This window comes from Typopeltis vanoorti, chromosome 1 (assembly GCF_054136105.1).
Source record: "Typopeltis vanoorti isolate ZY-2024b chromosome 1, IOZ_Tvanoo_1.0, whole genome shotgun sequence".
NCBI classification, from domain to species: Eukaryota; Metazoa; Arthropoda; class Arachnida; order Uropygi; family Thelyphonidae; genus Typopeltis; species Typopeltis vanoorti.
Window position 1 is genome coordinate 166,704,258 of NC_143549.1, and position 27,360 is coordinate 166,731,617.

General features: G+C 34.4%; 1 protein-coding gene across 1 annotated transcript in view; it reads left to right on the forward strand.

The window, feature by feature from the left end:
- The window catches only part of LOC150110619 (microtubule nucleation factor SSNA1-like), a 40,728-nt gene extending 25,323 nt beyond the window's left edge, over positions 1 to 15,405 (forward strand). The window contains exon 3 of the mRNA XM_090395263.1: positions 15,097 to 15,405. Coding sequence (XP_090251389.1) covers positions 15,097 to 15,177 — 81 coding nt within the window. The 3' untranslated portion in view covers positions 15,178 to 15,405. The remainder of the gene's footprint in view (positions 1 to 15,096) is intronic.
- The last annotated feature ends 11,955 nt before the right edge of the window (positions 15,406 to 27,360 follow it).

Sequence of the window (27,360 nt, forward strand, 5' to 3'; positions counted from 1 at the left end):
AAACCTGGTTTTACTCCATTTCCCAAGTAAGCAAACAGACAAATAAGTCAAGTTTGTGCCTGCACGTAATGCAAGTCTAGCTGACCCTGCAGGTAGTGCAAGACCAAGATAACTCATGGTAAAAGTAGAATAAGCTCTGATCACTAATCTTAATATTTACCCATAATGCAAAGCACTACAGCATATGGGTAATAATGTTTTGTATTAAAGGCAAGGGGGCCACTACCCAGACCGGTTTCAACCTTTATTGAGGTCTCATCAGTGGGAGCCAGGCTACAAATACCAAGATTTTAGTAATACAGAGCTTATAAATATTTTACCAGAACAAGTTACCATAAGGTGTTTTAACCTTATTAAATAAAAATCTCAGGAGGAGATATAAATGTAGAAAGTATTTTATCTTGGGTATAATAAATGTTAAAGATACCAAGCTATTTTAAACCTGGTTTTACTCCATTTCCCAAATGGAGTAAAACCAGGTTTAAAGATTAGTGATCAGAGCTTATTCTACTTTTACCATGAGTTATCTTGGTCTTGCACCACCTGCAGGGTCAGCTAGACTTGCATTACGTGCAGGCGCAAACTTGACTTATTTTTCTGTTTGCTTACTTGGGAAATGGAGTAAAACCAGGTTTAAAATAGCTTGGTATCTTTAACATATATATACAGGGTGTTCGGGATAAATTTGACAGTTTCGTAAGGAAAAAGAAAATCTTCTTTGTATCTATTAAATTTAATGAATTGACAAAAAAACATTACAGGCAGAGTTAATTACAATACTATCAACAAGATTTACTCAAAATAACCACCATTAGCATCGATCACAGCTTCAATTCTGCTTCGGAACCTCGAACAAGCTGATGCTACAGTCTCCCTGGAAAGGGCCGCAAAAACTGTTTTAATTTTATCCATTAACTGGGCTTTTGTATTACTGGAAGTGCGATTGGTGTCTTTTTCAACTGCACCCCATACAAAATAATCCATGGGGTTAAGGTCTGGGGAGTTTGGAGGCCAAACATTTGGACTGGTGAAGTCGTAGAAATTTTCAGACAACCATTTTTGACTTTTCCCAGAGGTGTGGCAAGGGGCCGAATCCTGCTGCCATACATACGGCCTACCATTGGCTACCCTTGTTATCCAGGGCTTGACTACAGTTAGCAACTCCACGAACAAAGCCCGAATTCCAATGCCAGGGTTCTTCAACACCTGTTCCTGCAGATTTGCGAGGAATTCTGCTGTACGAACGCAATCAGATCGTCTGCTAGGGATCTTTCTTCTTGCTACATCCTCGTAGTCACCATTGCAAGTCTCTAGTTCATGCCTGATTGTTTTTACTGTATTCAGGGAGCATTGGGCAGCAGTCGTAATATCCTTATTTTGATGGCGGGCACGAATCATCATGATACAAGTTATTCTCTTCCATGATTCAGGTGGGTTCCAGCTATCCATCCTTTCTGACATCTTGTATATGAATGAAGAAGGGTCCAAACTTTTAAATGAAGAGAAGTGTGTGTTAATACATGTAACTTACGGAAAAATATAATTAATTATAAATATGTCAAATTTATCCCGAACACCCTGTATATATATATTAGAGGCCATCATTTTATATTTTCACTGCATAGTTCAGAAGGCCTGGACAGGGGGACAAATTCTGGATGATTGCAGTAGAGCTCTCATAGTACCCGTATATAAAAAGGGAAATAAAACTGTTTGTGAGAATTATATTTTTCTACTGAGTATTCCTGATAAGATTTACGCAAGTATACTTGAGAAATGGTCAGAAGGATTGTGGAAGAAAAGCTTGCTGAAGATCAAGCTAGATTCATGCCAAAGAGAGACTATCAGGATTATATCTTCACTTTACGACAAATAGTGAGAAATCATGAGAATATAACAAAGATCTGGATTTAAGTTTTGTAGATCTGGAAAAGGCATATGACAAGGTGCCAAAAGAGAAGCTATTCAAAATGCTACAGTTCTATGGTGTCAACGGGATATTATATCAAGCAATACTTAGTCTTTATGTGAGTTGTTATACTTCTAAATAAACAGATTAGGCTAAGGGTTCAATAATCTGGTAAACACCTCTAAAGACAAAGCATGGATTTTCAGACTAGTTTATTTCTTTAAACAGAGTTGTCTTTTCACATTATTTGATGAAATCCATCTACTACTAAAAGTGGGAGGAACTAATTGCAGAAAATTAGTAATTGAACTTACTGATTTACTATAAGTTTGTCTGAAAGAAAAGTTATTAAGTTCAGTGCTTTTAGTGAAAGTTTTTCTGCATTTATTTCCAGGCAAACAATTAGAAAGTTTATCGCACTTAGTAGTTAGATAGTACACTAAGTTGACAGCTAATGTTAAAGTTCATCAGAGCACTAGATAAATCTGGCTTACCTGAAGTAAAACAGGTAAGCATATATTTGCTAGGATGATGAACTTTTAAGTTATTTTATTAAATAACCATTTGATAAAATAGTTGTTTAATATTATTTAAGTATTATTAGTAGTTGTAATTGACCACACAATAAGTGGAAGATGTCCTCTTAGGACTTCAGGCTTTTAGCCTAAATATAAATTTGTGCTGTAAAAACAGTCATCATTGACATTGAGCATTCTTAGTTTGCATTTAATTGCATATAGAATTCATACAAATATAGGTTAACAATCCTGTATTAAGGCTTAGGTACTGATTTAAACTGATAATTAGGTTTAATGGTTTGAAAACAGCACAGGATAATTAAGCACAGGTTTAACACGTTCGCTGCCACACTCCTCGGGCATAGTTTGTTACCGCATGCCAAGCACTTTCACTTCTACAAGATCAGTATGAGTTATCTCTTAGTGGCTTATCAGACAGAATTTTGTTTCATACGGCAACTACGAGTAATCTCGTATCACCCACCACCTATGTCTTACATGTGCTGACGACTGTGTAACTTGAGTTCAGCATTCAGTGCAGTAAGGTTTATTGCGTCTAGTCTTACAATTATTAAAATTATCTAAATAAAAACCTTCAATTATGCCATGGCCAGTAAAAGAAAGCTTACTGATGAAGAATTAGAAGCTTAACCAAATATGAGCAATGATGAATGGATTGAATTATTTGGTTCCGATTCCAAAGATGATTATAATCCTACAGATGACTCTAGTGATGACTTAGATGATGATATATTGTATATAAATATATGTATATGTTGAAAAAATTTCAAAAAATGATTTTATTTGCATTAATAAATAGACAGTTTACACAACAATACCTCTTATAATATACTATACTTTTGCTGAAATTATTTTCCTTCTACCAAGCCCCCAGATGTGCTCTCTGCTTTATTCACAAGCCAAGGGTCCAAATTAACATGCTTATACTATGAAGCATAGGAGGTCGGCAATCAACATAGGAGTATATTCGTATTTGGCTTGCGAGGCTCATATACCAACTACAAGTATACTCATAGTTGGCAGTGAACGTGTTAATAGTTCCAGTATTTCATCTGTGAGAGACATTTGGGATACAATATGAAGCAAATTCTAATTTGTAATAACATGCACAAAACCACACAATAAGTGCAAGATTCCTCTTAGGACTTCAGGCTTTTAGCCTAAAGTCCTAAGAGGGGTTGCCTTCTGTGGGTGCTGGTTTCCCATTAATTAATGTTTAATGTTTCCTAAAATCTTCATAAGTTTAACCATATTTTAGATTAGGTTAGTTTTTTTCATATCTGCTGATTCCAAATATATACTCTTTCCCTTCTGTTTTAGGTAGGTACAAGGTTGATTGTTCTTGCAACTTGTCTATCATGGACAGATTGGGGGATCTGCCAACATTCAAGTTAACACAAGAAATACATCTACCACAACTACTGTCAGTCTAGTCTAGCTGACCATGCCTTCTTGGATACTTTGCACAGAATAAAGTGTGTGTGTGTAGGGGGGGGGGTAATTCACTGCAGCTTGACTTTAAAACACTTGACTTTTTTTGGAATCAGCAGATGTCTTTTTTTTTTTTTTAAATAAAAAACTTCTGTTCTTGTTTATTTCCTTGTATTTTCTATTTAACCCAACTAAGAATAGATTAACAATAATTAAATGTAATACATTTGTTGCAGTGACTTTCAAAACCATATTAAGAATTAGAAAATGACTCCAGATTAATCAAATATATATACAATATCAAAATTGTGCTGGAGGCTTAATGGGATAAAACAGCACTGGGAAAGGATTTAAAAGCAGTGTTTAATTCTCCTAGGAGGTGCAATACAAATTTGTAAGGTATGCAGACACACATACAAAAGTGTGATTATAATATCAAGCTATTATATGCTAAGATATATGTAAATGAGATCTAAGCATATCATTAAAAAAAAAAAAATAGTCCAAATTCCTAGTGATAATAAGCTTTGCATTTCAAGATAGCTGTATAATTTGAAGAATATCATCATCAAATTCCTGACGTGTACCGGATATGATAGTACTATACGAAATATTTACATCATTACTAATTTCCTATCTACAATTGTCCTCCAAATCAATCTGTTACCTGTCAAGACTCCAACATTATCAGATCTTATATTTCTATCTTGTAAGACACTTTTTACTGTATCAGCCCACCTATATCTTGGTCTTCCTCTGGATCATTTTCCTGCCAACCTGGCAGAGAACACTTGTTTTGCTAATCTTAACTCTCCCATTCTGTTTAAGTGATCATACCACCTGAAATTAGCTCTGCTAACATATTCCTGGATGCTAATAATGTCAAGTTCTTTCCTAATATCCTTATTTTTAATATGATATTGCCATTGATGCCACCTGTTCATGCCCTAATCTTTCTCAGGACACTCATATCTGTGGTCTCTAGTCTTTGGTCAAATGTTTTACTTCTGACCCAGTTCCTAGATCCATAAGTTAAAACTGGTTTGAACACTGTCTTGTATACAGGTTAATTTAGTGTTTTGACTAATTTTTCTGTTATTCCATATAAATTTATTCATTTGACTTCCTACCATACTAGCTTTGTTGATTCTGTTGTCTGTTTCCATATATAATATACCATCTTCACTAAAAATCGTGCCTAAGTAGCTGAAATGTTTTACTGGTTGTATAGGTTCTCCTTTCACAATGCAGTTGATATTTTCAGTGCTTCTGCCTATTTTCATTGTCTTTGTCTTGTTATTGCTGACCTTCATACCATATCTATTACAACAGTTATTCAATTTAGTCAGGGAATCTTGCAGACTTGTAGCGGATTTATTTAGAAGTATAACATTGTCCACATATAGCAAAGAGCTGACATTAACATCTCCAATTTTGATATCAGGTTTAATACCACTTTCCTTCATAATGTGGTCCATATAGATAATGAATAACAGAGGGGATAATGTACATCCTTGTTTGACACCAGATTTAACATTAAACCATCTTCCTGTACTTCCTTCAATTCTAACTGCTGACTTACAACTCAAATAAAGACTAAGTATTGCTTGATATAATATCCCGTTGACACCATAGAACTGTAGCATTTTGAATAGTTTCTCTCTTGTTACCTTGTCATATGCTTTTCCAAATCTACAAAACTTAAATCCAGATCTTTGTTATGGTCCCATGATTTCTCAACAATTTGTCATAAAGTGAAAATCTGATCCTGACAGCCTCTGTTTTTTTTAGAAGAATCTATGCTGAACAACCCATCTGCTCATAATAACAAATGTCACTGAAAAAGAGATTCTGTTAACTCAGGTTAAGAGTTAATATTTAGCGGATATTTGTCTTTGAGAGGCTAGAAAGAATGAAAAAGCATTTGATTCAGTTAAAACATCTGCAACACTAAAAGCACTTGAAACCCAGGGAACTGAGAAACCATATATTGAAACACTAAAACATATTTACAATAATGCAACTTCTATAATTAAATTATATAAAAACAGTGAAAAGTTCCCAATACAAAAAAGCATCATATCTCCCAAATTATTTACAGCTGCACTACAGGAAATGATGCATCATCTGAAATTTGCAGTTGATATTATCCTAATAGCAGATAACCTTGAAGATCTGAAGAAAGGCTAAATCAGCTAAATGAAGCCTCCAGAGTAATTGGATTAAAAATAAATAGAGAAAAAAACAAAAATAATGATGAATAAATATATTAACCATAGAACTGTCAACGTTGAAAACCATGAAATAGAACAAGTTACTTCATATATGTATTTGGGCCAGTTGTTATCCTTCGAGGAGTGCCAAAGAAAAGAGATTGAACAAAGAATTTACCTTGGATGGATGGCTTATGGAAAAATGAGAGACATATTCAGAAGTGACATCCCTATGAGTCTAAAAAGGAAAGTTTTTGACTGGTGCATACTTCCTGTCCTAACATATGGAGGAGAAACATGGACTTTAACAGAAGCCCTAAACAAAAAGCTGAGAACGACACAACATCACATGGAAAGAAGTATGCTAAAAATAACATTAAGAGATAGAAAGACAAATATATGGATAAGATCTCAAACAGGTGTCATGGATATTGTAAAATACATTAAACAGGCTAAGTGGAGATGGGCTGGCCATATTGCCAGATGCAATGACGGGAGATGGACTAGAAAAACAACAGAATGAAGACCAGTGGATGGAGCAAGACAAAGAGGAAGACCGAGAAGAAGGTGGAGGGATGAACTGGTACAAATTGCAGGAGTGAGATGGATGGGAGTGATCTGGAAAATCATGGGGTAGACCTTCGTCCAGCAGTGGACAGAACCAGAAGGTTGAAGAAGAAAGGAATCTAGGAAAGAAGGCTTGATCTACTTCATGATAATAGCACCTATAAATGCATTTCCAGAGATCCTGCTCAATCACAAATCCACACGCTTACTAATCTCTTGATGAAGATAATCATTCCATGACACAACATCACATGGAAAGAAGTATGCTAAAAATAACATTAAGAGATAGAAAGACAAATATATGGATAAGATCTCAAACAGGTGTCATGGATATTGTAAAATACATTAAACAGGCTAAGTGGAGATGGGCTGGCCATATTGCCAGATGCAATGACGGGAGATGGACTAGAAAAACAACAGAATGAAGACCAGTGGATGGAGCAAGACAAAGAGGAAGACCGAGAAGAAGGTGGAGGGATGAACTGGTACAAATTGCAGGAGTGAGATGGATGGGAGTGATCTGGAAAATCATGGGGTAGACCTTCGTCCAGCAGTGGACAGAACCAGAAGGTTGAAGAAGAAAGGAATCTAGGAAAGAAGGCTTGATCTACTTCATGATAATAGCACCTATAAATGCATTTCCAGAGATCCTGCTCAATCACAAATCCACACGCTTACTAATCTCTTGATGAAGATAATCATTCCAGGACTTCCCTGACTTTATAGTCTTCCCAAGATAAAGAAAATGTTCTGTTAAAGACCTATTGTGAATTTTATAGATTGTCCAACCTATAAACTCTCAAAACGTCAATTCTCTGTGCATTTATAGGAAGTTTTTTCTCTGATTAAAAATTCAGATTTAAAAAATAGAGTATTGGGATTATCTTTACATTCCACAGTTCTTTTAATCAGTTTCGATATACAAGTGTGTTCTGAAAAGTTCTCAGCCTAATAATGAAAAAAACAAATTTACAATTTCAAAATTATTTTTATTTTTCAACATAATCTCCCTTAAAACTAATACATTTATTCCAGTGCCATTATCCTGTCCCTGTAGTGGTTCTTAGTAAGATCTGCAAAATACCCCTCAACAGCTGCAATCACCTATTGATTAGAAGAAAAACGCTGACCAGCGAGGAAGAGTTTTAGTTTTGGGAAGAGATAGAAGTCAGAGGGAGCCAAATCTGGGGAATAGGGTGGATGTTCCAACAATTCATAATGCAGATACCTTAATTTTTCCCATTGCCAAAACACTTTTGTGGGCAGATGCATTGTCCTGATGAAAGATGATTTTTTTCTTCTGCAAATTGGGTCTTTTCTCATGGATTTTTTCTAGTCTGATTAAAAGATCAGAATAATATTCCCCGGTTATTTTTTACACTTTTTAAGATAATTAATAAACAAAATGCCTTTAGTATCCCAAAACAATGATGTCATGACCTATCCTGCTGATTGAACCGACTTTGTATTCTTTGGTGCTGAACAACCAGCTTCTGTCCACTGTTTTGGCTGCTGTTTGGATTCTGGTGTGCATTGGTCAATCCAAGTCTCATCCATAGTAATAAATTGACACACAAAATCAGTTTTATTCTTGTTAAAACATTCCAAGCACTGTTCAGAGATTTTCATGCAAGTGTGTTTTTGATCTGTGAGCAAGCGTGGCACCCATTCTTGCGTAACACTTTTTCATTTGCAATTCTTCATGCAAAACATATCCTACACGTTTTTTTGAAATGCCCATAGTTTCAGCAATTTCACGCACTTTGACTCCGCCGGTCATCCAATACCATATCATGTGCTTGATCAATGATTTCTGGTAGAGTTACGCTTTTTTTTGGATGGCCTTCACGTGGATCATATTCAAGGTAAGTACAGCCACATTTAAACTCGGCAGCCCATTTTTTTAATTGTTGAAAACGAAGGAGAAGAGTACCCATAAACTTTTATGAACTTCAAATGAATTTCTTTTGGCGTTAAACCTTCTTTTACAGAGAATTTTATAACCTCACAATACTCAATTTTATCCATTTCAAGGGACATAGATACAGACAACACTTTTGTTTTAGACAGTATAAAACAAAAACTACTTGATAGAATGACTTGCAATTTCACATGGATGCTTATGACAGATGTACCAACTTAGTAAAAAAAAAATCTCTTGCCAATAGTGTTGCCGTCAATGGTTAAGGCCAAGAACTTTTCACACACCACCTCGTTGTTTCACTCTTCACTGACATCCATCCCACTGGCTGATACAATAGAATTAACACACCGATTTTCCTCCTGATATTGTAAAATTATTCAAATTTGTCATAAATTCAGATTACTTTTATTGTGAAAACAAACTTCATAAATTAAAAAATTATTTTATAGAATGATTTGAACAATATATTCTTAATGTTTTTTTCTTTTGAGCCATCTATTTTTCAGAGATCTGATTGTCCAATCTTCATGAATTTCTTGAAAATTAATTTAGTAAACCCAAGAATTAAATTTACACTTGAAGTAGAAGATAAAAATTGTCTTCCTTTTCTGGATGTTCTTGTACTTGCAGTTCTTAGTACAGAAAAACCAACTCGCTCTTGTAAATATTAATGCTGTTTCACATCGTTGCTCCTGTCAGAAATATGGTGTGATTTAAAACTTTAGTTCACTGTGAGTATAAGATATGCTCTGCTAATTCTCTTTTAAGGAATGAACTATCATTATCAGAGCTGTTTTCATCAATAATGGCCTTCATCCTAATCTTCTTCAAAGAAGTTAGTTTCTAGAATTTCAGTTCCATATGTTAAAGGACTGTCAGAGAAAATAACCAGACTTTTTCACCACATTGACTATAAGTTTCTTTTAGTCCAATTCAAAAAGTGCATTCCTTCCTAGCCTCTCCAAAAGACAAATATCCTTCTCTTTTTTATCCTAGAGGTTACAGCAGTGTTTCTCAACATTTTTTGGATCATGCCTCACCTCAACGTCTCAAAGATTTTGATGTCCTCCCTAGCATAATAGTCAGCCAAGTTCTGAAAAAGTATAATATAAATATGAATAAATATGTACATGTGCATATTCAAATTGCCCACGTTGAGAAACACTGGGTTTCAGGATCCTTCGTTCATGGCAGCCTTTTTATTTTTATTATGGTCAGATAGGACATTCAGCTCTGATTTGTCTAGAAGAATATCGAGAGTATATTTTACTTCAAGAGTCTGATAAATCGGGTTTAGCAAGCCATGTCGTATCCCTTAAGCATAGAATTCATTGGAATAAAACTAAAGTCCTGCACAAAAGTTATTAATTTTTCTTGAAAGATTATATAAAGTTGTGAAGCCCACATTCACAATCTGAACTTCAAAAAAATTTTTTTTTTTAAACTTCCCAATTTTGGGCAGTCTTCTTAAGCAACACTTCTCATTCCTGTGTTTCATAAACTTTTAATTATTTATATTTATATCTTTGAATTCTAATGGTTGTAGATGGAGTTATCCTCCTGCAGTTGATAACATATATTGTCATGCTTGCAATTTGAGTGTGCTTGTTCTCTTTTCAACTGTATTGACAGTGGCTAGGAAACCCAGCCCAAAATTCTACAAATGATGAATAATTTTTTCATAAATTACTGTCGGTCTGTTGCTTTATTATTTTCATCTGCTAAAGTATAGATGTTTAAATGTATTTCATTGTCTGTAATAAGAGTTATGTAATTCTGTAACTGATCACACTATTAATCACAGAATAGCTTCATGTTATGCAAGAATCAATTAAATATGTATATATATATGGGTTTTTATGCATCACTTAAGTTTTAGTGTCATTTCCTTGGTAATTAACATAACACTGCCAACGCCTGGTTTATCAAGAGAATTTATATCTAGAGCTTATGAATATCAATATGTTATTGCGTTATGTTATATATATAACGTGCATTATGTTGCATTTTATAATGTGTCCGGCCCATACCATTTTGAATGCATAATGTAACTGATGTCCTGTCTGGTAGACCCCTCCCCCTATACTACATCACTGAATTACCTGTCCCACACCTCTCCCTCTTATTCAAGTCAGTAGTTAACAAGATGCTACCCAAATGTTCAGGTAATTTGAATAGCATGCATGAACAAGTTGTTCATGCATATGTATGGCCTTCCACTGTTATAAGGGGGTGAGCAGTATGTGAATCAATATTTTGCCAGCCTGGCTGGCCGAGTGGTTAGCGTATCCGCTCTCCAGCCAAAAGGCCGCAGGTTCGAATCCTGCCGTAGGCATGGATGTTTGTGATTGTCTGTGAAAAATACTAGTGGTGGTGGTTGGCAGTAGATGGCATTGGTGTAGATGATGAACGTAGTTGTAGTTGGTGGATGGAGTGGTGGAGACGGAGAGTTGTGGAGTAGGTGCCCTCCCTTGATGAGTCTTTGGACTCCCTGGAGGTTTTATGTATAATATATATATATATATATGTTCACTGGGCATCTACAGATGCCATATGGTCACTCCGATGCTCAGTGATGTGCCCCACCAGGCCTTGCCACGTAGTTCTGTTGTTTGCTTTACTGGTGGCCTCAACTCTCTGAAGATTAGTCATTTCACACACACACCATCCATCCATCTCATTGATGGTCTACCCCTGCCTCTTTTTCCAGGAACTTTACCTTCTATTACTGTTCTGAGAAGTCCCCCTTCCATCCTTTTTATGTGTCCAAATATTTTAACTTTCTTCCGTCAATATCCTTAAGGAGCCTTAAAGTTCTACTGATCTTTTCTAACACCCATTATTTGTACTCCTTTCAGTATATGATATCCTCAACAGCCCTCTGTAACACCATATCTCAAAAGCAGATGGAAGTCTGAAGACATTAAATCTGGGCTGTAAGGGGGGGATGCAGCAGAGTTACCCAATAATTACAGTGCAACTACTGATGAGTGGTGTGTGTGTGTGTGTGGAGTAGCATTGTCAAGCATCAAAAATTACAGTGCTTATTGGGAGTACTGGTCATTTGCATTGAATGTTGGCTTTCGGTTTGTCCAGTGTTGCACAGTAAAGCTCTGTATTGATTGTTCCTCTCTTTGGCTAAAAGTTCACCAGCAGAACACCTTGGTGATCTCAGAACACTGTGACCATGACTTTTTGGACATTAAGAACAGTTTTGAATTTTTTGTCACAGAAGATTGTGGACGTTTTGAGTCATTTAGTCTTGTTTGTGCTCTGGAGTAAAGTGATGAACCCACGTTTCATCTCCTGTGACTAGGCAAGTGAGACAATCTTCACTCTTGTTGCTGTATTACAACAAATTCTCCAGACACATCCCCATTCTTGTTGCCTTGTGCTCCTCTGATAACTTTCAGGGCACCTAGCAGGAATACACCTTACAAAAGCCAAGGACATCATAAACAATTTTATAAACACCAGACTTACTCAAGTTCACCACGTGCAGTTTCACTCACTGGTCTTTGAGAATAGTGCCTTAATGAATGAAATGTTGTCTTCCTTGATGAAAGCCTCCCCACCTGATGTTTTTCTTCAGTGTCACTACGGTTGCTTTAAACTCATTGCACCAAGAGGTGTGTTCTTGTATGGCAGAAAGGTGATGTCTTCTTTGACATCACCTTTCTGCCATACACAGTAACCATTTCATGACGAATGTCACTTCGTGAAGTCCCTTTTCTTGCAAAACACGAGTAACTTCATGGACACCTGTTTTGGACCACACTTGCATGGTAGCTGCCATCTTGCAGCTGGGATTAGCTATGAGGTGACAACAGCGTTACATTGCAACTTCAGTCTTTCTGAATGCTATTAATGGGTCTATTTGTCTGCTGTGTTTTATCCCATTCCCTTTCATCATTATTAAGAAAAAAATGTGTTACCTTACTTTTTGGACACCCGTCGTATGTGCCCAAGAGGACCACTTCGAAGGAGACTGGAAACTAGGAGTTAGGGTAATTCTTGATGCAAAAATTACTCAAATTCTCCAAACTTTTGGGTAGCCCCTTTGTATATATTCTAATTCTGTATCCTCTAATTTATACAACAGCCTTTCGTGTGGTATCTTGCCCAATGTCTTGGCTAAGTCCAGTGTCATAGTGTATTCATTCTCTTTATCCAATTCAGTTGTAACATTATAAAATATGAGCATATATTTTAGTTTCTGAATTTTAATTTTGAATGTTTGACTAAAGCAGCGCTTCCTAAACGGGCTGTGGCGCCCTTGGGGGGGGGGGTGAAATAATAAAAACAAATTTAAAATGTTTTAAGACTAAGATTTTTTTTTAATCTTAAAAGAAACATATTTAATTTTTATTATATTTTTATATTTTAATGGAAAAAATCACACATTGGTGTTGGTTCACAAATTTTTCTTCCTGCGTATTTTCTCTGCTTAATGAATATTAGTAAATATATGCTTATTCTTATAAGTTTCATTTCAAAGATATTGACAAGAATCACAAAAAAGCTTACAAACACAAAATCTTGAATATAAATTGTATTGAATATAAATACAATAAATGTTATAATAATATATGTCCGTATTACGATTTTATTTCGATGGGAGCCGTGAAATATTTAAATTTTTCCAAAGGGGGCCTTATGTCCATAAGTTTGGCAAGCACTGGACTAAAATATATGATCACTCCCTTTTTTAAATCTGAATCTCTATTTGAATGTTCATTTTCTTAATTGTCATGTACTGAACTGATCAGATTATCAAATTGTATTAAATCATCATTTACATTTACAAAAATTTACATTTAAATTAATTGTAGAAATATTATGCAGACTTGTTTTGTATAGTAAAGCCTGTTTGTTTAATCTCAAAATGCTAATACTGGAACAGTATTGTTCCAGGCAAGTTAACCTTTGTCTTTATCACTTTTTATCAAATTTGACGTATAACATAACATTTTCTTTGTCTTCATGATGTTACCATGTGGACCTTGTTAGTTTTAAGTCATTCATACGGACAACTTCAGAAAGTTTTTACCACTGGGTATGGTACATTAGCACACACACTACAAATTTTACAATTTCTGCTTGGTATTTTATGTATTACTTTCTCATATTCATCATCAAATTCTTATAAGGTCATAGCTGTCACCATGACAAGCTAAATGGGTATCTTTGATGTAGTACTCGGAACTGACATTTTTTGAATTAATTTTCACTTCAGTAAGAACCAGCTCAGTGCTCTCTCTCTCTCTCTCTCCCCTCAGCCTTATAGTTGCCGAGATAGCAAAGTGGCTTCCTGTTGCTTCCTTTCCCTACAGTAGGTATTTGTCTGTAGAGGTGTGTTCATGAGGACTGGTTTGAGGGATGAAAAACTTAGGTTTGCAGGAGGAAGACCCTCCACCTCTGTATGAAACTGGCTAACTTGTGTTTATTCAAAAAGATAACAGTTCCTTGCATCATAGATGAGAATTGAATCCAGGTCTTTCCAGCCAAAGGGATCTGTCTATACTTCCATAGCTCAGTCAGTATAGACTAAGCCCTAGAGGGATTCATTCCACATCTCATTTATTGGTTTGTTATAAAAGTTGCTTATAAACTTACATCAATAAATGAGATGTGGAATGAATCCCTCTAATTTTTATGTAGCTCCCATCTATGAAAGACTTATTTGTGAACCTATATCACACTCTTCATTAGTGGGTTAATAAAAATTCAAAAATAGGAAAAAATTCCTTATATTTTTATTTATTTTTTTACCTGGTATGGAAACCCTGCTCTAGAGACCAAACATCAAACATTTTCAAGCCACTTCAGGCTCCAATAAGCAGGGTGTTGGTCTTATACCAGATGATAAAATTCATCTCCCACCTAAAGACAATCACAAACTGAATGGTGGTTGGTTTGAGGATGTGCTAACCATTTGGCCAGTTGGTCAAGTGAACTACATATTTTACTGATGGCCTCTGGGTTGTAGGATGCCAGATAAATGAGCTTTTACTGAGTTTTGAAAGCAAATACAGTCCCTCTAAGCTCATATGATCAAAGTCGATTCATAAATAAATTTCAAACAAGGTATCATGTCTTTTCATCAGCATGGGTGGATAGCATCTCTACTCTTCACCCAACAGGCATGGTGTCATGAATGTCTTTGGGTGGTAGATGATTTTTTATGTCTGGTGTGAAACCACCACCTTATTCATTGGAAACAAACTTGAAGAGACTTGAAAAAGTGTTTGGTATTTGGAGCAGAGTTTCTTGATCATCTAACTTTCGTTCGATGAATACAATAAGATGGTTTAGATTATTAGCCTTTCTTTTAAAAATGAAAAGTTTTATAGCCTTTTGTGGTGGGATGCACATAAAAGGGAAGAGGCAATGAGATTAAGGTATGTAGGTCCATGTCATATTTCATTGTGAATGCATTTGTTTCACTCATTTAAGATTCTTCCTTATTGTGTGATGTGATGATATGAAAACTCTCTTTTTGTTCATTTACAGATCTTGCAGAGCTCTCAAACACTTCTGGCAATGGTACAAACAGAATCTGCTAATCTAACTGAGAGGCATGTCAAACTGTGAAACGTCCATGAAATCTGTGTAAACAGTTATTTTTTTATACGCGTGGTGAGATATAAGACTAGAGAGGAATCGATGTTTAATAACAGATACTTGTACATTTTTATTCAGATAATTATGACTAAAGGAAATGTTCATGGTTTAATAAATATACTAGACTGACAATTACTGTATTGTTTTTTGATTCTGATATCAGTAAATATTCTGATATTTTAATATCAGTAAATTGCATTTGCAGAGCTCAGTATTTTTAATGGACATACTTCATCACACAGTTACTTTTTCATTGCAAATGTGGAATTCTCTACTGGTATTTGACAGATATATACACTTATGTGCTAAAACCTTAATCTCAAAATCAAGGTAAAGAATTATATAATACTTAAAACATTTTTGCCAGTTGAGATGGAAAGGAGAAAACCACTTAAATAAAATATCACAAATTTAAGCTTATTATATGGTATCTCAGTGGAGTCAGGAGACTCATCGTGAGAGATCCAAACCTAACTATTATATACACAAACCAATCGCAAGCTCTCCTTAAACTCATTCACTGTCAGAGAACTTGCAACTAATTCTGGCAATCCATTCCACTCGTTCATGCAAAAAATCTGGTCTGCATGTCCCCTACTAAACCACACTCCTCATAGTGAAGAATTTATGGAGACACAACACACATGTTACAATAATTATTTTACTTAACATTAAGCAAGTAACAATCAACATTATGGTATCCTACAAACTGAATCAAAAAGAAAACAACAGAATTAATCAAATCGGTGATCACATGGCCAGAGGAAACAACCAAAAACTTATACTGCATTATGCCCGTGCTCTCAGAATTTACTGCCTGCCAAAAATGCACAAAACAAACTCACCACTACAGCCAATAGTTGAAGGACTTGACAGCTCTAATTATCACTTAGCAAAAAAAAAAAAAAAAACTAGTAGCCACACTCAAGGAATTGGTAGGTCATTCCTCCTCCTACATAAAAAAAATTCACATTACTTCATAAACAAGATTAGAAACATCATACTCAACGACAAAGATTTATTAGTCAGCTTTGACATAACTGCCCTTTTCATTAATGTCCTGATCAATACCGTTCCTCCCTCACAAAACATTCTGCCTGATATCATAGCCCTCTTTGTTCACATACTGTGCTCTGGATATTTTATGTGGCAAAATATTACCTACAAAAAGAAGGTACAGCCATGAGCTCGCCACTTTCCCTCCAATAGTTAACTTTTACATGGAAGACTTTGAGCAGTGAACTCTAGATTCAGCCAGCCGAAAACCCAAAGCCTGGCTTTGGGTTTTCGGCTGGCTGAATCTAGATACGTTGATGATATTTTTGCCATTTGCCTCCACGATTGTGAAACATTAAATACATTCCTAAGCCACCTGAACAAACGACACAAACATATCCAATTCACCATCAAAATTGAAAACAACAAATCTCTTCCTTTTCTAGATACATGTCTTCCCTCCAATTCAAAGAAGCTTGTGAACTGCTGAAACATCATCCCACAAACCTACACATACAGGCCCATACATACATAAAAATTCACACTACTATCCAACACAAAAACTAGGGATCATCAGCACCCTCAAACACAGAGCCCTAACAATTTGCTCCAACGAACAAGCTCTGAACCAAGAATTGGAAATCATTAACCAAACATTTATAAAAAATGGCTACAATAAAAAAAAAAATAAAAAAAAAAGTTCACAAGATCCTCAATAAAATGCCATTAAAAGCAAAAAAAAATGCCATAGCCATACCCTACATTAGAGCCATTTCAGAAAAAATAGATATAGAACACTACTTAAATATAACATTAAGACAATCTTCAAACCCCCATCAAAATTAAGAAATTTACTTAGCTCCTCCAAAGATCCTCTTCCATACCTTGCACACCCAGGCGTTTACAAAATTCATTGTACATGTAACCTACCTTACATAGGGGAAACATGACGCACCATCCCAATCAGGAAAGATGAACAAACACCACATTAAATACCTCCACTATGTTAAAACAGGCCTATCAGACCATGCACTCCAAACATGCCACAGAATTGACTGGAAAGTAACTACACTGCCAAAACCTGGTTTGAAAGACAATTCAAAGAAGCTTGTGAACTGCTGAAACATCATCTCAATCTGAACAAAAATGATGGATTAATTATTCCAAGAATGTGGAAGACCCATGTTCCTGGCAAGATCTATGCAAGTATACTTGAGAAACGGTTGAGAAGAATTGTGGAAGAAAAGCTCGGTGAAGAACAAGCTGGATTCAGGCCAAATAGAGGCTGTCAGGATCAGATCTTCACTTTACGACAAATAGTCGAGAAGGCATGGGAATATAACAAAGATTTATATTTAAGTTTTGTCGATCTGAAAAAGGCATATGACAAGGTGCTAAGAGAGAAGCTATTCAATACACCAGTTATATGATGTCAATGGGGCATTATATCAAGCAATACTTTGTCTTTATTTGAGTTGTAAGTCAGCAGTTAGAATTGAAGGAAGTACAGGAAGGAAGTACAGGATTATCCCCACTGTTATTCATTATCTATATGGATCACATTATGAAGGAAAGTGGTATTAAATATGATATCAAAATTGGAGATGTTAATGTCAGCTCTTTGCTTTATGCAGATGATGTTATACTTCTAAATAAATCCTCTACAAGTCTGCAAGATTCTCTGACTAAATTGAATAATTGTTAATAGATATGGTATGAAGGTCAGCAATAAAAAGACAAAGACAATAAAAATAGGCAGAATCATTGAAAATGTCAACTGTGTTGTGAATGGAGAACCTGTGGAACAAGTAAAACATTTCAGCTACTTAGGCATGATTTTTAGTGAAGATGGTAAATTAAATATAGAAATAGACAACAGAATCAGCAAAGCTGGTATGGTGGGAAGTCAATTCAATAAATTCATATGGAATAAGAGAGAAATTAGTTGGAACACTAAATTAGCTGTATACAAGATTTGAACACGGTTCAAATCTTGTATACAGTAGTTAAATTGTTATATACAGTATAGTAGTTAAACAGTAGTTAAGTTGTATACATAAGTTAAAACTGGTTTGAACAGTGTTCAAACCAGTTTTAACTTAAGGATCTGAGCTGGGTAGAAGTAAAACAGTTGACCAAAGACAAGAGACCGCAGATATGAGAGTCCTGAGAAAGATTAGAGGCATGAACAGATGGCATCAATGGCAATATCATATTAAAAATGAGGATATTAGGAAAGATCTTGACATTGTCAGCATCCAGGAATGCGTTAGCAGAGCTAATCTCAGGTGGTATGGTCACTTAAACAGAATGGGCGAAGAAAGATTAGCAAAACAAGTGTTCTCTGCCAGGTTGGCAGTAAAACGACCCAGAGGAAGACCGATATATAGGTGGATTGATATGGTACAAAGTGCCTTAGACGATAGAAATATAAGATCTGATAATGTTGGAGTCTTGACAAGTAACAGATTGATTCGGAGGAAAATTGTAGATAGGATGTTAGTAATGATGTAATTTTTTTCATGTAGTACTATCATATCCTGTACACCCCTTGAGGGTACATGGCAGGAAATTGATGATGATGATGATGGAAGACCCATCTTCAACCAGAACAACCCCAGTCAGGAGAAAATCTCAATACAAAAGGACTGTAGAAATTGTTAGTGTAGTTCCATTTTTTTCTCTCACCAGAAATCAGGCTAGGATAATTGATTAACAAACATTTAGATTCATTTTACTTTTGTATAGTGCAGCAGCATGTATTTGTATGTTGTACGTATGTATGTTTTTCTGGCATTGACCTCAATACATAAGTCGAAGCATTGATAGGTACTTGATTTATGTTAAGTAAAATAATTATTTTAACATGGGTGTTGTCTCCATAAATTCTTCACTATGAATGCTGTCCACCATGTAACCTTAAAAGAAAGAATAACCACACTCTTACTCAACTTCCACAGATTGTAAATTTGAGCCATAGCATTTTATTAATAAATTCGATTCCTTTTATGTGAGTGCTATTTACTGAAGAAATTATTAGTCATGTGCATGAGAGTAGGTAAAAGATTTCTTTTATTTGTTTTGCAATAAAATATTCCTTATTTTTACTATTTCTACTATTTTTTTTACAAAAAAAAAAAAAAAAAAAAATTCAGTCTTCAAGCTCTGTTAAATTCTAAATCATTTTTTTAATAGCTATCAAACAACTGTTTTGTTAACCTTTTCTCTCTCTCTCTCTCCTATTCTCTTTCAGAGACAATTGTTCACCTAAGATTATGATTTCACATTTGAGAACAGCATGAGTTCCTTTCTAATATCTTTTTTGATATGAATATGCAAGCGATGCCATCTGGTCACCCTTTTAATTTTTTTTCCTTAACTCTCCTTTTCTTTGATCAAATGTTTTATTACTCCTAACCCAATTCCATTCAATAAAACTGATTTGAAGATTGTGAATGCACCAATAAATTATAAACCAACCGACAATTCTCTAACAGTGGCCATTAAAATATAATTAACTCATACTTGTTTTTCTTTGAGAGAAAAAAAATTGTGCACAACTTGACTTGAGCAAAATAATATTTCTTCTTCATGTCTTCTCTAATATATCAGTTCCCTTTTCTAATTCTTTACAATACAAAGAATTTTAAAGTTCCCTTTTTGCTTTTGGAAACATCCTTATTCTTGAGCACCAAAAGTTAATCACATTCAAGTTCATATTTAACTAGAATAAGTTTGCCATGTGCCATATCAAAAGGAACTCTTGGGATATAATAATTCTTTTTATCACTTTTCTATACTACACTCCAACTTAGCTTCCTTTTGAAAGAAATTCATACATAAATTTTGGGAACTCTTTCCCTAATTACTCTTTTCCACCTTTTTGACTTACAAAACATCCTTTCCTTAAATCTGTATTTCTTCCCTAAATTTACTAAATTTATTGTTCTATTTTTCTTTCACTATATAAACTTCTTCAGAAATACAAACTTTGTACAAGTGCACTACTAGCTGGTGCAATAAATAACATGGCGGAAAAAAATGAAAGTAAAATTGTTGCTTGTTGTGGAAACAAGACTACAGTTCTAAATTGACATGTAACATGTCAAAGTTAATTTTTTTTTTTTTAAGTTACACAATTGAAAACAATTCCAGTGAGACCTTTTTTAATAGTAAATATTGCAATTAAACAGTGACAGTCCATAAAAACAGATTGTTTTTATACAAAACATTAGTAAAGAAATTTCTGATTAAAAAAAAATAACACATTAGCATTTTACATTTAGTAACAACATGACGGTGGACACGAAAAGTTAAAGCAGTCCTGGAAAAGAAGAAAGCATGCAGAAAGTTTACTGACAAACAAATCAGCAGATGTGCTAAAAGAATATAGTTATGTGAAATAGTAGCTAAACAAAAGTCATAAGAAGACTGGTAAAAATATAGAAAAGTATCAGGAAGGTGAGAAAATATTCTGGTGGGTATTGAACAAGCTCAAAAATTAACATGAAAATGAAGCTCATAGTTCCATTTTTAATAAGGAGATACAAGAAATATCAGAATTGCAGAAGAATTTCTCCGCTAAGTTCCAGGTAAGATTTATGCAAACAAAGTTAAGAAGAGGCTAACACAAATTGTGAAAGAGAAATTTGAAGAACAAGCTGGGTTCTGGCCAAACAGAGCTTGTCAAAATCAGATTTTTTCATTTCTCAACAAATGGTTGAAAAATTCTGGGAATTTTGTTTTATAGATCTGAAAAAAGCATGTGACAAAGTGCCCAGAAAAAAGCTCTTCGAAATGCTGCAATTATACAGGGTATAATTAGAACATTATACAGAGCAATACATAGTTTATATTTAAGTCATCACTCAGCAGTTAGAAATGAAGAAAATACAGGAAGATAGTTTGTAAAATCAGGTAAGACAAGGATGCATGCTATCTCTGCTCTTATTCTTCATCCATATGGATCACATTATGAAAGAAAGTGGCATTAAACATATTAGAATGCAAGATATCAGCTGTTTGCTTTATGCATGTGATGTACTTCTTAATGCATCCGGTTCACATCTCCAGTATTCTCTAAATGAAGCTATAACTGTAACAAGCTTGGCATGAAAATCAGCAAAAAAAAAAAAAAAAAGACCAAATTATGAAAACAGGCAGAAAAACGTGAAAAATTTATGCTGCATTCTCAATTTAGAATCTATAGAGCATATAAAATATTTCACCTATTTACAGTTTTTAGGTTGTAGCAAATTAAATATGGAAATAGACAACAGAATAAACAAAGCTGGTATAGCGGGAAGTCAGTTGAATACATTTATATTGAGTAAGAGAGAAATTAGCTAAAAACACTCAACTAGCAATATAAAAGTGTTCAAACTAGTTTTATGTTATGATGGATCTAAGAGCTGGGTTAGAAATAAAGAACAAAGATTAGATGACAGATATGAGTTGCATGAAAAAATTTTCCTGATGCTTATGTAAAAAGATGGCAAAATCATATTAGAAGTGAAGATATTAAGAAGTAACTTGACATTGTTAGCATTCAAGAATGTGTGAGCAGAGCTAATCTAAAGTGGTATGGTTCCATTAAACAAGTGAGGAAAGGTTAGAAAAATAGATGTTTGAAGAGACCCAGAGGAAGACCAAGTGCTAGGTGGAGTGATTACCAGAATTTCCAGGGAATTGATTAGTAATGTCAACTTAATCATGTGGTAGCCTGTACATCACTTGTACATCACTTGAGGATACATATGAAGAAATTGACAATGACTTTTGAGTATTCATTGCCTGGAAATTATACTGTACCTGCACATTGGGCTTCATTTAAATTCTGGATTGTTATTCTATTTCTTTCTTAAATTATTGTTCCATTTATAATTGTTATATAATTATGTTAAATGATTTTATAAAAATATACACCTCTCCAATGTTTCAAGTTCTTTAGTACTGAGAGTTTTTGCTCTCTTAAGGTTTCTGCCTGGTCTTTGACGAAAACCAACCAGTTTGAAACAGCTGGCCAGTGAAACCTTTGCAAAAATGGACATGGATGCTTGGGCATAGCAATCATCTCTCCTATGAGGTCTGGCTAGGGCAACTTGTAAATATCGGCGAGTGTATTCCCATAAGCTCTCTGGCCAAATTTCATACGAACTTTTATGGTTTCTATATTCTGCTTTGAAATAATTCTGGATTTAATATCCACTTAATTTTTATATGTTAAATGAAAAAAAAAAAACATTCCTTGTCTGTTCAATCTTTCTTTAGGGCAATTTTCTGTGTAGTTGCAGTGATATTTTTCATTGTGTGTTTAATCATTTCAGTAATTTACAGTAGTATATTTTTTGATGCTAGTACTTCCAAGACATTCTGATCAAAAGCCTATCATGTGATGTTTCACTTTACAATTTTCAATTATGACCAATGTCCATTTATATAATGTTACATTTGTTCATATAGTGCGCAGCTTTTGTGAGCACAGTTTATATTTATATACTGTTACTTGCTACATCTGTGTTTCACTGTAGACTATCAACTTTTTATAACTTTTATTGTTTATAAAGTCAAAACAGTAAGAGAAGTGCTGTTACTTCCACTGAAAAGAACACTTGTAAACTTATGTTAGATACTAAGATTATTAAATTTAGTCACAATTTAGTGATGAGGTATATTTTAGACCAGTATATCTATTATAAATATATAAAGAAAGGAAAAGATGGTCTACCATTCTATGTTTGACTTTTTTGTTTGAGTAACTGATATAAATCAATACTATGTGTTATGCACATAAATGACTGCTTATAATAAAAAAAGGTTATTAAATAATTATATGCATTCATTATATGCAAATCATTAAATGCAAGTGGGAGGACCCGTGTGGGACACCTGTAACCCCAAGTAGTGGATCAGGGAATGCTCATCATAGTTTACTATGAAGGGTAGGAGGGAAATAAAATACCTCCTGCGGACCAACAGGGTAGCACTTCTCTCATAGGCCGGTCTGGGGGCCTCGAAGGTGGCAGTCCCACCACCAGACTCGGGTGAAGGTTAATCCCATACACGCCTTAAAATTTCACCCATTAAAAGAGATAGCTGAACTGCCTAAATGGCTAACGACAAAGGGAGAAAAAAAGGTACATGAGATACAGAACATTAAAAGACATGGAAAAGAAAACGAATTAATAGATGAATTTAAAAAATTAAGATTGGATCTGCTAGCAGTCACAGAAACAAAAAAGAAAGGTCAAGGTTGCCAGAAAATGAAAGATGGGTATATACTTTTCTATTCAGGGGTAAACTCAAGAGAATGGGAAAAACAAGGGGTAGCATACATAATTAAACCAGATCTCAACGAATATATTACTAAATGGCAACTAATAAATGAAAGGTTGTTGACAATTACTATAGATTTTAAATCAGATAACCAAGTATTCACTGTAATTGTTGCAAATGATAATGCAAATAAAGAAATTAAAGATGCATTCTTCCAACTGTTACAAAAAAAAACAATTGAAGTTCAAGGGCATATTATACTACTAGGAGACCTTAATGGCAGTGGGGGAATCAAGAAGACAAGGAAAGGAAACAAGTGTTGGGATCACAAGGAGAAATAATCCAGAATAATAATGGAGAAAGATAATAAATCTTTGCCTTATAAATTATTTAGTAATAGTGAATACTATGTTCAAGCCTAAAGAAATCCATAAGTTTACCAAGGAAGAGCCCAGCAGAAATGAAAAATCTATAATTGACTACGCTATCATAAGCAGATTGTACTGGAAGTATAAAAAAAACGCAAGGGTCTGTAGAGGTCCTGAAATAGGCAGTGACCACTACTTATTAGTACTGGAAACGATCCATAAAATAAAAGTTGAAAAATGTAGAAAAAGTAGCAAGGGAATAAATGTTAAGATAAAGAACTACAAACTAAAGAAAGAAGAAACAGCTATTGAGTATAAAAGCAAATACTCAATGAAAGAAGTAGAAAAAGAGATATATATGAAGACCAAGATGTAGAAAGCCTATGATACAGGTTCAAAACACTTCTAGAAACAAGCAAAGAAATTTGTGGTGTATCATTAAATAATAAACAGAAGAAACATAAAACACCCTGGTGGACTGAAAAACTAAAAGAAGAAATTAAAACGAAAAAGCAATTATGGAAGAGATATATAACATCAAAGCTGCAGGTTGATAGAGAACTATACAACAACCAAAGAAATAAAGTTAATATCTTAGTGAAAGAAGAGAAAAGAAAATGCCGGGAAGACTTCAAACATACTTGAGAACAAAATTTTAAAGGAAACCAAAAACTCTTCTATAATGTTTTAAGAAGAATGAGGTCAGCGAAAGAATGCCCCATAAAGTTTATCAAAAATAAGGATGGAAAGTTACAAATTCCAAAGACATCATGGAAAGGTGGAAATAGTACTTCCAAGAATTATTGGAAGATGCAGGACATGGGGAAAAAATAGAACCCTAAGAGCAGGACATGCAAGCTAAATAGAAGATCAAAGTGAGGAAATTCATGCGAATGAACTGTTAGCAGCAATAAATAAAATAAAACTGGGCAAATCAGCAGGCCATGACCAAATAACAGCAGAAATGGTAAAGAATTTAGGGATGAAAGCCATAAAATTTCTTTTACATCTGTTCAATGTCATATGGAAAAAGAAAATTATTCCCCAAGACTGGGAAGTAGCAATAATAATTCCTATATTTAAGAAAGGTGATAACCATAGAGGGATTTCGCTTTTAAGCATTCCAGAAAAATTGTATGCCTGCATTTTAGAAGAGAGGCTTAGGAACCAAATAGAGGATACACTGGACGAAATGCAATATGGCTTTCGAAAAAATAGAAGTAACAGGATCTTATCTTAAGTTTTAGACAAAGCAGAGAAAACATTGGAATATGGAAAAGAACTACATGCATGAGTTCCCAGACACTTAATATGGCAAACATTAAAGAAAAACGAGATAACTTAATAGCAGCCATACAAAGCCTGTACAAAAGTAATAGAAATTATGTAAGAACCTGTAATAATAGATCAAAAGAATTTGAAACAAATGTAGGAGTGAGGCAAGGCTGTATCCTCAGCCCTCTTCTTTTCATTATAGTAATGGATGAAATTTTAAAGGCATGCCAAACAAAAAAAGTTCCACCTAGGATACAGGAAAATGAAAGAAACCAGGATTTCACACGACTTTTGCAGATGATGTAGTGATTCTAGCAAATACAGCTGAAGATTTGCAGTATGTCAACATTTGGTATGAAGAAACAAAGAAAAGGAATATGACCATAAATATAAATAAAACTAAAACAATGATCATATCTAGAAACCAATCAAAACACATAATAAAAACAGAGAACCATCAACTGGAACAAGTTCACTCCTTGAAATACTTGGGATCATATATACAAGAAGATGGTAGACAAGACACAGAAATTAACAACAGGATAACTAGGGGAATCAAGCAATTCTATGCAATAAAAGGCCCACTATAAGAAGGAAGTTACCAAGAATACCAAAATGGCAGTGTACCATTCAGTGTTTGTACCAACATACAGTTGTGAGTCTTGGTGTTTAACAACAGGAAACACAAATAAATTACAAACAATTGAAATAAAATAAATATTTTAGGAAAGTGGCACAAAAAAACAAGACTAGACCGAATAAGAAATCAAACTATAAGAGACAGCCTTCAAGTTGCACCTCTGAACCAATTCATAACACAAGCCCAAATGAGGTGGTTTGGACATCTTAATTGAATGGAAGAAGAATAGCAAAAACTGTATATGAAAGCCAGAAAATAGGAAAAAGAAACATAGGTAGGCCCAGGAATAGTTGGCAAAAGGAAATTAAAGAAAAATTGGAAAAGAAGGGAATTAACTGGAAAGAAGCAAAAGAACAAGCCTCAGACAGGATGACATGGAAATCTCTTTGGCAAAATCTTGACGCTTAAAAGCACAAGAGATCATAGACGACGAAGAAGAAAAGTGGGAGGAAGTATGACTTGATATATGACAGTCTGGAACTTAACATGTCATATGACCAGAGTATGCCTGCATACTTCATATATATATATATATATTAATTTTTCTGTTTGTCTTACAACAAATATAACATCAGTTTATAGTGTTCCTTTATGGAATTCCTGTCATAATTTAGTCTCAGTTCTAATTGTTCTTTCATAATTTTTGTGGATATTTTAAGACACTACACAATAAGTATATTCCTGCTAGTTTGTTCTCCATCCAATACAAGATGTCTTCTGAGTAAAAATGTTTGACAACTTTTTTCTGAACCCCAGCATATTTAAGTTTCTTGTCCACTTCTTAGCTTCAAGTATGTACAATTTGCATAACTCTTACCTGGGATATTCACTAGGGAAATTCCTGTTTAATTCTTATTCAATTTTATCCCCTCCCCCTTTTTAACTAGATGAGTGATTCAGAATAAACTGATTCTGAATCATGCAATATAAAACTCATATTTCCATATTTGTGCATTTCTGGTTGGATTTTTATTGGTATGAGGGCGAGCAAATGAAATAATGACCATGTAAGAATAACCTTAGTGCATTTGAATAATAAGAAAGTATCAGGTACACTAGAAATAGTTGAATAGTTAAGTTTTCAATTTAATCAAGTGTGCTTTTTCATGCAGACTGGATGCCAAGGGGCTGCTGTAGGAAAGTAGATGAGTTAGAGATATTAAAACTATTGCAAAAGCTAGATTTGAACACCACAGTGGAATTGGATGGAAGGAATGTGCAAGAGAATTAGAAATGCCCCTTAACTTGTTTGTTCAACTTGAGTCTTAGCAAATGTGTAATTCATAATAATTCATAATTTCTGTATTACGCTGCTGTCACAGTTGACCCTGCAGGTATTTTTGGCATGAGCCATTATCATCAATTTAACCTTTGAGTGTTGATGCTTACTTTTGTTTTTTTGACTGAGGGAGAGGTTGGTTATTTTTATGAGAAATGACTTGAATTCTAGTTCAAAATCTTGCATCTATACTTTGACAATCATTCTGTATGCCTTGCTAATCTTCTGTCAGTTGGTGTGAAGACCCACTTGGTGGGAGCTTTTTCTCTTCAAAATTTGACAGGATTCTGAAAACATGTAGTTAAAATGTTGCCTTCATT